Genomic DNA, 12,699 nt, shown 5'->3' on the forward strand with positions numbered 1-12,699 from the left:
GCAGAGTGGCTCAAAGGTTTGCAAGCTCAGCCAGAGCTGCTGTGTTCCCTGGACCCTCCCAAGGACCCTGTGGAGAAGCCAAGGGGAGATGGAGGGAAGGTGAAAAAGTCCTGGGCATGCAGTAGCACAGCAGAGTGGGATTCAGCTCCAGGACAGATGATGATGTCTGAAAATCCTGAGGTTTTGCATTTCCAGCGCCCCAGCCCAGCTCAGGGCGAGGATTTCTATCCCCCTGCCACCCACCAGCAGACGGAGGGGGCAGCCGACGGGAAAGAGAGCACTGAAAAATTTTAACAGCAGCAGTGGGAAAAAGCCACAAGAGAGACCATGGTGCCAGAGATTAGGAAGAGATCTTTGAGATTTAACAGAGATTGGGGAGCTAGACGTAATTACACGCCACGCAATCCGGCAGCGAGCCACCGGCTGCTGTTCGTTTCACCGATGCAGCATATAGATTTGATAATTGCTGCCACGTAGTGGGGATAATCTTCCCCTCACCATCTCCCGGCACTTATTTCACTGCAGGGAGAGTTGCAGCCTTTCTCTGCAGAGAACCCCGCACCCGTGAGAAGATCTGGGAAAGTTTAGGGGTGCAGATATGTGCACCCAGGTGAATGCTCAGCCCTGCAGCATGAGTGCACCGTGGCGGTGCTAGGCAGGGTGTGTGGCCATCTCTGTAGGAGCGTCCCACCCCAAAACCTGCTTGCAGGTGAGGACTTGGTCCTTTTCACCGGTGAAGCCAGTGTCATTTATTGATAGTGTCCCCTTGAGGCAGGCAGGGGACTAAGCAGATGTGTGAGAAAGGCTCTGCAAAGCATAATAAAAGCAAGAGGAAAAGCCACGCTCATAAAACACCGAATGCCAGGAGTTAATAGGGGGCACCGGGGGTGCCACAGCTCTCTTCTCCGCCCTGAAAGGACCCCGAAGGAGCTTAGCTTTGCAATCATTTTACCCGTAGCATGAAACCCGGGCATCTCTTGCTTGTTCCTAGGAGGACAAAGTGGCCCCCATGCCCCAAGTGGCAGGGCTGGATCCCCACCGGGAGTGTGGTGGCAGGCGTGGAGAGGCAAGCCCCTCCGGCCCCCGGCTCCTGTCCTCCCTGGAACGTCAATCAGGCACCTGCCAGCGCGGCCAATTCACTTCCATTTGGAAAATTAAAGAAATAAAATGAATCGTTTGCTTAATTTGAAAGGGTGGCAGGAAGCAAAGACGCCTTGGGCCCGTGCCAGTGTGTGGAGGTCTGCCGCTTCTGGCTCGACCGCAGGGTTTTGCTAGAGGAAACATCAGCTTCTTCCCCTTCTCTGCTTGCTGGACCAAACAGCCCCCTGCCCAGGGCCTCCCAGTCCGCTCCCACCAGCCCCTGTGCTCCAAAACTGGGCAGGGGTGGGCAAGCACATGGGTGCTGAGAACACTGAGTCTCCCCACAAACCACGTCTGAGGGCCACGGGGACCAGTTGCCCTGGGAATGCTGCCCCACCACCGGCCGGGAGGGTGAAACAGCCGGGTCCGCTCAGCATCACTGCCTCCTCGGGGGTACCTGGGGTTTGGGCTCTGCCCTGTCAGGGTGCTGGTCCCCGGGATCTACTGCCACAGTGCAAGATGGGAAGGAGGGAGCAAAGGTGGCGGTGAAAATGATAGGGAGGTGCAGGGCAAGCACCTCCAAAAATGTCTTCTCTCTGCACCCCTATGGGCTCAGCTCCGGAAATGCCACCCCCCCCACCCCTCAATTTTCATGATTTTGGGGACATTACAGGCAATACTTGCTATTGCTCCCTGTCTCAGCCGATCTCAGCTCCGGGGCAAACTTCTGCTCACCGGAGCTGGCCTCATCTGGGCTCTGCAGCCCCAGGGCCTGTAGGATCCACTCCTGCTTTGTCCCAGGGAGGCAGAAGGTGCCACCAGGAGAGGACCCTGCCCTCCAGCCAGCTCTCCGAGACTGGACTGAACCCCAGGTTCTGTCCTTCCCCCTCCGTGACATGTCTTCCTCACTTGCAAGACAAAACATCATCTCTCATTGCTTTTTTCCTCTTCCCCCCTCCAACCAAGGCGAATCCCCAAATCCCAGCTCCTTCCTGCCAAACACACGTGCACCTGCAGAGCAGCTGGTGCCAACATCCAGAGCAGAGCCAAGCACAACAAACGGGCTAAAGAGCCCTCACTGCACAGAGACCAGCTTACAAAAACAACCGTATTTCACCCAAACTCTATTAAACTGTCTTGGGTTATTGCTCCATTTCCTTTCCCACCACTGAGGATCAAATGAGATTTCTGTGGCTACACAGAGATGCTCACATGTCTTCCCTTCAGCTGCCCCTTCTGTGCTCCGTGCAGGGTGAAACCCACCGTGGGGTGGCACAGCCTTGCATGCAAATAATTTCCCCTCAATGATGACTTTTTCACATTGGGAAAAATACAACTGGGAACATGCTCCCGTGGATGGTTACCCAATAGGGCACCCAAACTATTTGCAAGAGCCCAAGAGAGTTCTGCAAGCTGGGGTCTCCTTGCAAAGCCTGAGCAATGGGGTTACACAGGCTTCAAAGCCAAGAGGGACCGGTGTGATGGTGATACCAACTGGCATGGCTCTGCTGTGTCGTGACACTCTTCACCTGAGGGTGCCCGCAAGCTCCAACCCCACTCTTTGTGTGGTAATTAATGCAATGAGGCATTAACTGAGGAACACGGCACCACTCCCTTCCCCTTCCCTGTGAGCATCCCTCTCCTTTTACCTTCAAGCTTTTGGGTTTTCCTCTGGTAGACTTGAAAGCCAGCTGCAAACTAGGCTCCCTGTTTACAAGTCAGAGAATTTAAAAGCCATGCAGGAGATTTGGGGCACAGCTCCCATTGATTTCAACAAGTTTTACACATCTAAGCCTCAGCCATCAGTTTCTAACAAAAAAGAGGCTTGCTTCAAGGCAAAAAATAGCCAAGAAAAATGAACTTTGCTTCCACAGGCTTTTTGAAATAAAAGTACCTGAAATGCAACAGTTCTTGCAGGCACTCAGAAGGCTTTGCAAATAGATAAGGGCATTTGGAAACTAAAATCATGAAAATTTCCGCCGCCTGTCTTGTCCCACAGTATCTGCACACACACATGCACCTCCCCCGGCTCAGCCATCAGCAGTGTCTGGAGAGAAAAAGTCCAAGAAGTTTAATGAACTGTCACAGCTTAACAAACTAATCCCTGCTTATGCTCACCTCATCTCAAATGAGAGGCTGGGAAAAAAACAAGTGTGTAACATAAGGCAGCTATCTCTTATCTGCTCTGTTCCTCTGTATGGGCAGATGATTTAGTAGAGACTCCTGGGTCATGGCGAGGCATCGCTTGCTCCTCCACAATGCGTGGCCAGAACTGAGCAAATACCTTGCAATAATTTCCCATGAAAAGTTTGCATCTGTTTTCCAGAAATACTTCAGCTAAAGGTAAGAAATATGCATGGGAGCAGCATGGCTTACGAAATGCTCATGGAAAGATGGCTTTGAACTTGGACATGAACATGCATTTGGCAGACTGGGTGTAGAAAGACAGTCCTCACCCTTGTGCTATTCATTCATGGCACTGGAGTTGTCCTCTGCTGAGAGCAAGACCACTGCTGAGCAAGCCAAAGTGGAGGCAGAGTGAAGGGACAAAAAGGAGGAGGTGTTTTCCTCCTGCTTGCACCAAGAAAGATTTTGCAAAAGTTTTGGGGAGAACACTGTGCCCCAAGAAAAACCTAAAGCAGGAGCCACCAGCACATCAGCTGCCCTCCCTGAAGATGCAGGGAGCCCAGCACCTTCATTCCAGCATCCTCATCCTCGAGAGGCATGGCTGGGCGCCTCGCTGGCAACCAGAAAAAACAATGCAAGGCAGGCTGCTGCTGCTGAAAACTCTGGACAAGCTGCTCCTGAGCAGTGTAAACATTTGCTGGCAGGAAGCACTGGGTAAATAACTCGCAGCAGGGCAAACAACAGCAAGTAGCATTTTCTTGGTAAAGCAGCACCCAGGCTTTCAATCAAAGCTCAAGGCTGTATTTTCTTAGGCCCTTTATTGAGCTATCAGAAGGCTTTACCTCTCCCGTCTCCCTTATAAACGTGCACATGCACATATGCACGAGCTCCTGGTCCCCAACATCTTCCCCTCTACATGAACTGCTTCCTGGCAATTCCTGGAGCAGAAAGGGAAGAAATTCATCGAGTGAAACATCACCCGCTCCTGACCGGCAGCTCCGATCTTCATAAAAGCCAGTGCCTGAACACAGCATCATATTCTCATAACGTGGGCAATGTTTCAGAGATGCCTGCAGGACAGCTGGTACAAAACTGGAAATGACTGCAATGGCACTGGGACGCAGGTTTAGCTGAGCAACAAAGCCTGGATGTAGATGCTAAATCAGATGGTAATGCTATATCTCAGCAAGAATGTAGGGTTTATTTGGCATCTTTTTTTGCATCTAGATAATGCTTTTCTGATATTGCAAAGAAAATCCTGGTTCCAGCTGATGCTGGCTTGCTCTAACGTAGTGGAAATACCAGCTATGTTGTCAATTTGTCTCACGGGGGTGACATTTTGTCTCCCCTTTCTGGGAGATAAGTTTCTAGGAATAGGTTAAAAATTTTCAAGAAAAACTAACGTGCACAGAACAGCAAAAAAGAAGGGAGTGGGGAAGTTGGTGGTGGTCCCCAGGGGAGTAGCGAGGAGGTAAGAAGTTAGGTCACGCAGCACAGATTTGCTTTTCATGTCTTCTCCAAGAAGACATCCAGCGGCTTCAGCTCAGATTCCTGTTGCTGCTGACACACAACACCCTGAAGAAATGATTCTCTGCAGGAAAGCAAACGGGGTGACAGGATCTGCTGCCAAACTCTTACATCTCACAGGGGGAGAGAAGGGAGAGCAAGAGGAAATGAAAAACAAATCCTAGAGCCGGGGATGTGCCAAGGGGTGGCTGCAGCACGGTGTTATCTTTGTCAGCAGGGTGGGCTCTGTGGGGGTCACCACGGAGAGGGGATTAAGCACTTGCATCCAGACAAGGGGACATGCCTCCGTAAAGGCGGGTGGAACGGGGAAGCTGCTCCAAAAACCAGTAGGAGGGCAGGTCTCACTGGGATGGTTTTATCCCTGCGGGTTGCATGGTTGGCAAAAGCACTGGTGGGACCTGGAGAAGATAAGCATGTTGGTGATCTCCCTGACTGGACTCTGCTGGCCAGCGTTCCCATGGAGGAGACAACCCCACGCGATGGGATGATTCCCACCTGGTTTGGTGCAGCCAACCTAGGAAGAATGAAGGGGATGCACATGGAGGAAGAAAGGGAAAAGGAAGAGGTGAGAGCATTAAAATATAAATGAGACAAGATGGTTATGCAGATACTTTTAAACCTACCCGGATGGGAAGCCACAGGTAACCAGGTCCCCACACACCATTAGCACATCACTTATTAATCACCCATTAATGAAATGGCTGCAGATACCAGAGTCCCATCTTCTACTACTATAATATTTTTCAGCCATTCCTCCTTCCCTCTCCAATTTTATTTCCAGAAATTCCTCCAAAAGCTAATACCCAAGAGCTGTGCTTTAATTTCTCTTTTCCTTTCTTTCAACCAAAGCTTTAAAAGAAACAAACACAAGCAGAAGCAGCTCCACAGCAAGTTTCCATCTAGTCCTTTTTCCATGCAGGACTCACTGCGCGCTGATGAAAGCCCAGAGTCCCTTTGGAAACTTGCACATAGCTTCTCTCTCCAGCTCTGCCCACAAAAGCACATTCAAACCTCTAACCTTTTTTATTCCAGGCAAATTACTTGCAAACCGAGCCCAAGCACCCTAGAAGGCATTACGTCTCTCTTACTATTTGCAGAAGAGCTTCAATGGGCCAGCAAGAAAGTGTCTGGTTTTCACGCATAACGTCTGTGGGCTGACTGCCTCTTGTGCTGTGGATGAGGCACCTAAGAATAATCCTGCACTGGTGTTGAAAATAACAGCACCTACTGATAATATGTATATGTTGTAAGGCATGAGTATCTATATTGCCGTTTTCTTGTTTCAGAGAAACAACTTGCTTTCTCGATTCAGTAATAATTTCAGCAAAACCATGGTCGCAAGAGATGCAGTTTTGGAAGAAGCAAGCAACATATCGTTCCGCTATTTATAAAACTTTAAAAATACATGTACAAACATAAAAGCCCCTGCTCATACACATACCACCTTATTTGATCAGACCTCATAAAAACCAGATGCTATCTTGGAAACTAACTTCCTTGGGAAAATAAACCGCCTCTAGTAAATCCCAGGGCCAGCACGGGCAGCTGCCCTGGTGTGCTGTCTGTGTGAGGCTTGCCACTTTGCAGAGTCTCGGGACAAACAGGGCAACATTAAAGCTTTCTGCAAAGCAGGAAGAAAACAGAGAGAAGCCATGAAACTCTCACAGCAACCGCTACCAGGGAGCTGGGCTGGGTGCTGGGGTTTTGGGGTGATGGAGGCAGCCAAGCAAAGAAAAAATACCCCACAACCCACGGATGTCAGCAGGTTGTCAGTGTCTCGGAGGCACTGCCATAAAATTCGCATGCAGCAAAGGGCTTGCCGGTCGGCGGGAGGGCTGGCAAGAAAGAAAACAACACGCCGGGTGACAGCGGAGGCTCGGCGCAGGGAGGCTGTCAGCGCCCGGAGGTGGCAGAGAGCCTCCAGCTCCACCAGCCCAGCTTCCAGCGAACCACGCTGGAGCGTGCAAGCGGGAGGGCAGCGATTGCACGCAGACTCGAAAGCGTGCGATGCTGCTTTCCTGCAGGCACGGAGTGCCGGTGGTCTTGCACAGACCGGAGCCGGTTGCATCACGCTGCCATCAGCCAGGCAAACAGCACTGGCGGGATGGAGGGTCAGACCCGGTGCTCAGATGCTTGGCGAAGCTTCCCAAGCTCGCCGACGGAAATGAAAGCGCGCTGAGCGCGGAGGGATGCCTGTCCCGGATATTCGGTGCAAGGAAGAATGTGGAGTTCTTGGAGCGGGCACGGCCACCCGCAGCTGTGCAAACAACCCTGCCGAGAAGGTGACTTACCTTGGCCCCCGGCCGAGATCGCAGACCCCCCGCCTCCAGGAAGCCTTTCCCCTTGCCTAAAGATGGGACAAAGCCGAGGGCTGTTTCCCAGCGGGAAGCTACCGTTTCACGGACCAGCGCGTTAAACAAGCTGGCTCGGGTTAGGACCGAGCATCGATAGCCACCGTCAGCCTGACCCAGCCCAGCACATAGTTGCTCCTCAGTTTTAGTTTATCCCTGCAGTCAAGGCAAGTTTCTGTGCCGCGGCAGAGACTGCAGGCGAGAGGGCTCGCTTCGCTGCTTGGGTCTCATCCCCCACCGCAGCATCCCCCAGCGCTGCAGCCCAGGAGGGATCCCACATCCAGTTGGATGGACAGGAGGAATGCGAGGCCCCGATCCAGGAAAGCACATGCTGATCCGTCAGCACCCGAGTACTCCTGACCCCTGTCATCTACAGGAAACTAACTTCAGATGGTGAGAGAGGCAGGAAGGGAGAATGATCCGCACCAGATCCGGGGGGAATCGGACGCCCTGGGGCGGGCTGGCTGGAGGTCGCACAGGAAAACGCCGTATTGGAACCTGGATGCAACCCCAAATGTCGGCAGGTCCCAGCCCAGTCCCCAGAAGACCGTACCGGGTGCCACAGGCAGGAGAGGAAGAGAAAGGGACGGCCAGCGATCTGGGAGGCGCGGGCCATGCTCCTGGCTCCACCGCACCTTCCCAGCCCCGACTCTGGAGGTGTGGAGCCCAGGAAGCATGAAGGTCCTACCAGCTCTGCCCTCCCCACCTCCAAATACAGGGAAAATACTATTTTTCTCCTATTTTGCCTCCCCAGACTACCTAGCGCAGGCAATAGATGGAGTCTGTAGTAAATAAAGATGGCAGGGTTTTTAATCGCACAATTACACTATTTTTCAGAGATGGGGTGAGGAGGAGGAGCGGGGACCCAGCACAATCTTTAAATCTTTGTTTCCCCAGGCTCCCTCAGCCTGTTTCCTCCCAAGCTTTTGTGCTACTTCAACCAACTTTTTATTTTTGGAAAAATAAACCAGAACAAATGGCAATAAATACAGGCAGGCTTAGAGGGAAACTGCCGGGAGAGCTCCGGATCCTGGCGGTGATCTCCTGATACTGCTGAAACCCCAGGGCCCATTTCTCCCTGGTGGGAGACAAGGACCGTGGTGGGAGATGTGTGGACCACAGTGGCAGCCCTGCTGGGTGACCCTCTTGCCCTGGCCAGGGAGCAGCTCGCCCAGCCCCAGCCAGGAAGGGGCTCTCCCCAAGCTCCCAGGCTCGGTGTGACTTTTCACTGCATGCAGCTATTGGATCCAGATGGGGAGAGGAGATGAAGAGCTGCTGGGCTGTCGCGGAACAGGCACAGCAACGAGGCCATGGGGTATCGTGGCTTGACCCTGGGGATGGAGCCTGGTCTGGTGGCAGCAGAAACCGCCAGCTGCAGCAGGCTGGGTGGATGGGGGCTTCCCTCCCCAATATCCCTGGGAGGGGAGAGGGATGCTGTGCTGTGCAACAGGCTAGGTTGAATTCAGGCTTTTCAGGGTTGGGACCAGGGATGCTGTTGTATGACAAAGAACTAGTTTATCCAGAGCAAGTCAGTGCCCACAGCCACGCAAAATCCTACTGCTCTGAGGTTACTCATATTACATGAGTACATCTATCATATTTTCCTATGTCTCAGCTTAGAGACCCCTCTAACCCCTGCCAACAGAACCTAGCAATGGCTGAGAATCTCAGGTAACTAATGCCAACTGAAAAAAACAGAATAAATATTCAAATTAATCAGAAAAATAAAAATGAGAGAGGGAGGAAGACCTGGCAACAGGCTAGTTCCTGCCTGACACTGGGAGCACTAACTTAAATGATCCAATGACCAAGCCATCACACAAAACCCCAACTGCAATCACTGGCTTCTCTTCTCAAAGCCCTTTTACAAGCTTTGAGGACCCCTTCCAATAAAAATGGTCCGCCCAAGGTGATGGAAACCAAAAAACCCAGAACAACACAAACCCTTTGTTCAACTGCAAACCCGGCCATGGGGACACAGCTGACCCACAAACCCAACACCAAGCAGCACATGAGCTGATGGTCATCCCTCACTGACCACCATAGCCTCAGCATGTCTTTACTTCACCTTGTATCCGTGACAGAGTCTCCTCATTTGTCTTCTTGCACTGGACTGTATAAAAGAAGTTTACAGAAAAAGACAAATACATCACAGCCACTACCCTGAGTCCACCCTACTGGCCACAGTTCAAATGATACCAAATGCATGTATTTCCCAAGCAAGGCAAGAGTCAGACCAGCACAAAAGAGTAAGCCAGACCACAGAGAAGAGAAATGGGCAGGCAAAAAGACCAACCAAAAAAGCCATACTCTTAGGATGGGTTTCAGGAGATGACTCTGAAAACTGCTATTTTATTCCAAAGCCAGAGATTGCCTTTTACCAGATCAGCTGGGGTTACCCCTGCCCTGGTGCCATATCTACTTGATTGCACCAGTTTGGAGCTACAGCAGCCCCCAAAACGACTCTCTGGGAGCCTCCCAAATTTGCCCTGGGCTGCAAAGATCCCACAATGCCATCTGTGTGACCACTCCATCTAGCTTTATCACTTCTAAGGAGGTGACTTGCCACCTTGGCGCTGGCAGAGTCACTTGAATCTGTTTTCAACACTGAACAAGCACCAAAAAACCACCCCAAAACCCAGCCTTTATTGTAGCAGAGGGTTACAGTCCCAATTACAGAATTGGAAACACTGTTACCCAAGAGAAAAATAAACCAATTACAAAAAAAGCCAAAAACACAATTCCAGATTATATTTAACACTCAAATTCCTCCTTAATTGCTCCAGTGTCTCAGCCAGCTTGCAGGGGAGGAGTGGGGGCTGGCAAATTAGCTCCCCCCAGGGCTGCTTCTCCCTGGGGAGCTTTCCCAATTTACATTCCCATTGTGTTCTTTAATTAGTACATTCCTACAGCTTTTCTGAGAGTCCCAACACTTCCAGGGCTGTGACAGTACTTTATAAATAATAAATCGGAGGGAATATTCAATGTACCCTGCTTCACTCCTCCCAGTGTCCCAGTCAGTGGCTGGCAGCTTTCGCAGGGACCACACACGGGCTAGAGCAGCCCACCACCGCCAGCCCCAGAGGTGGCCTTTGGTGGGGACCTCAATAACTTCCTTTCTGCTTCTTCTTCCCACCTTGCAAGCCTCTTATTTGGGGTCCCGCTTCCCGGATGGACTTCTCCCAGGCAAAGTGTTTGGACCCCATAGTGTGGTCCCCATGCTGGTGAGAAGGGCTGGGAGGACACCTCGAGAGAAGGTCCCTGCAGCCCTTGGGCTGTCCGGTGGCTAGGCAGGATGCTGCCCACAGGCATCGTTGGCTCAGCCAGGGTTTGTGACTCAGGCTTCACCCTGAGCCATCCCAACCCCAGCATCAGCGAGCACGCAGCCTGCTGCTCCTCCGCACCAGGACCCAGCAATACTCTCCTGGTATTGGCACCCTCCTGACTTCTGGCACCCTAGTGATGCATGAACTACTTCCTTAAGGACAAAAAAAGGAGGAAAATGTATTTAGTCTGCAGCACATCAGCCAGCCCTTGCCAGGAACAGAGACTGGGCAGAGCCCAGGACCCCTCACCGCCCAGAGCAGTAGGAAAGCCTCCAGCACCTTCCGCCTCACAAAGGTTTCACCCAGATAACCCTAAAAAATCAAATGGGAAAAAATCCCAAAGTAAAGGAAAGACAACTCAGCACAGCCATGATCAGAGGCTCCAACCCAACATTTTCCCAAGTCTCATTAGGGATGATTTATGAAAGCTGACACCGTCGTTAACCTCTGACCATGTCCCCACTGCCTGCAGGGCATTTCGCAGCCTGCCTGGGACTGTCCGGCAGGATCGTGGGGGTATGACTGCATTTTTATCTCCCCCGTTAGCACAATTAGGTGCTTTGAAGGAGACCCATTGGATCATCTTACCTGCAGCAACTCAGCCGCTTCTCCCACCCTCGCTCCCAGGATGAGCCCTGCGCGCAGCAGTGCTGCTCACACCGGAGTGCTTGCACACATTTGCGGCACTGCTTGGCACAGGTGGCGGGCACTAATAACCTGCCATTTGCAACCCCATCTGGTTCTGACATGCCCATTATTCAAAAGCATTTGGCAAAGACCTTGGGCAACTCATTTGTAGAGTCCGGGTCAGTTCACAAGCTCATGAATTCCCAAACTATTCGCTGGTCATGCCCGTAGCCAAGCTGTGAATAGGTTTTTGGCAGATTTGAAAGGAGCTACTGTTTTCTGAAAACACCTGCCTTCAGAGACTGCTAAAGCCCACAGATTTCCATTCCTGTTTAAGATGCGCATCTAGTCCTCCCAGAGGCAGGAATAAGATGAAAACTTGACTTGTCTGCAATTACAGAGCATCCCCTACCTTTTAGCATTCTCAAGGGAGACCAAGTGACATCAGGGCCCCTGAGCCAGGGGTGCAAGTCTCACCTCACCTCACCTCACCCTTCCCTGCCCACCCAGGGCTGGAAACCGGACAGAGCAGAAGCAGCTCCTGGTCTGGCACCCTCCCCAGTCCCTCTGCCTGGCCCCTCTCATCTCGCTTACGACAAGAGGGGGATAAAGGATGCAATCGGCTGCCTGTGCTTCCAGCCAAGCCCCAACCCCAGAGCGATGCCCTGGGAGCGCAGGCAGCAGCAGCCTTGGGAGCGCGCTCCTGGTCCTGCACCTCCCGCATCAGGATAATACACCAGCTGGAGCCCCACGGGAGACCTGCAAAAAGCATACTCAGCACCTTTACTTCCAGCCAACTCCTATCATGCTTTCCTCTCCCTCGACCCACCGGAGCTGCAGCACATTGCAAAGTGCAGACCATTGGGGTTTGCCGTCTCACACATGCAAAGACGCAGCAAGTTTTTCCCTCCTGACCCGCAGCCAAGGCTCTGCTCTTCCCCTCCTCAGCTGCATTGCTTGGTGCAAAACCCCGCTGAGGTTTGCTCAAACAGCGGGCAACCCTTCTCCACCTCAAACAGCAGCCCACGAGGTTGTCTGAGATCAGGCGGTATCACACACCCGCTCAGAGGAGCGGGAGGCGCAGGCAGGGGAATACGAGACGTGGTTTGCTCAGAGACAGCTCTGTGCTTTTGGCAGGACTCGAGGGCATTTGTTTTGAAGCTGTGTTTACATGCCTTTGATCAGACGTGTTTAACTTTTCTGGTGCGTGACAGCAGCAAAACAAGTTTGATACAAGGATAATGAAACACATTGTGCGCCTGTACGTGTAAATGACTATAACAAGGCTGCACACATCAGTAATTCAAACTGGGGGCAGGGGGGGGATGAACACGAAGACAGGGAGATGCATCACGACAATGCCAATAAGTTAAATATATAAAACACTAACCCAGCAACAACAGCTCAATCTCAGCTGCTGGAGTTGGCCGAGTGGAATCTGCCCTGAGGTCGGTGCAGAAGCAAAACTCCCTCCAACATTGCAGGGAGCTTTTCATTAGCAGCTAAACAGGGCAGGAGCATTGCAGCTCAGGAGGGCTCAGGGCTTGCTCGCAGCAGCACCCCAGGGCACTGGTGTGGAGCAGTACGTGCCTTTTCCAGCCTCTGAGGTTTATCAGCATCTCTCAAAGTCAGACCCATCTTTTGAGACATGCCGGCACAAG

The 12,699-nt window shown here is 52.0% G+C and overlaps 1 protein-coding gene across 6 annotated transcripts in view; it reads right to left on the reverse strand.

The window, feature by feature from the left end:
- CNTFR (ciliary neurotrophic factor receptor) overlaps positions 1–12,699 on the reverse strand; it is a 212,765-nt gene that overhangs the window by 130,758 nt on the left and 69,308 nt on the right. The window contains exon 1 of one of the 6 annotated variants that reach the window (XM_052778587.1): positions 11,954–12,052. The exons of 3 other annotated variants lie outside the window; for them this stretch is intronic. In XM_052778587.1, the coding sequence (XP_052634547.1) occupies positions 11,954–11,992 (39 nt within the window). In that variant the 5' untranslated portion in view covers positions 11,993–12,052. Of the gene's footprint in view, positions 1–7,025; positions 7,201–10,999; positions 11,019–11,953; positions 12,053–12,699 lie in introns of those variants that run through there. 2 more of the 6 variants (XM_052778593.1, XM_052778591.1) reach the window with 2 other exon arrangements.

The sequence above is a fragment of the Harpia harpyja genome, chromosome Z, assembly GCF_026419915.1.
Source record: "Harpia harpyja isolate bHarHar1 chromosome Z, bHarHar1 primary haplotype, whole genome shotgun sequence".
Classification (NCBI taxonomy): domain Eukaryota; kingdom Metazoa; phylum Chordata; class Aves; order Accipitriformes; family Accipitridae; genus Harpia; species Harpia harpyja.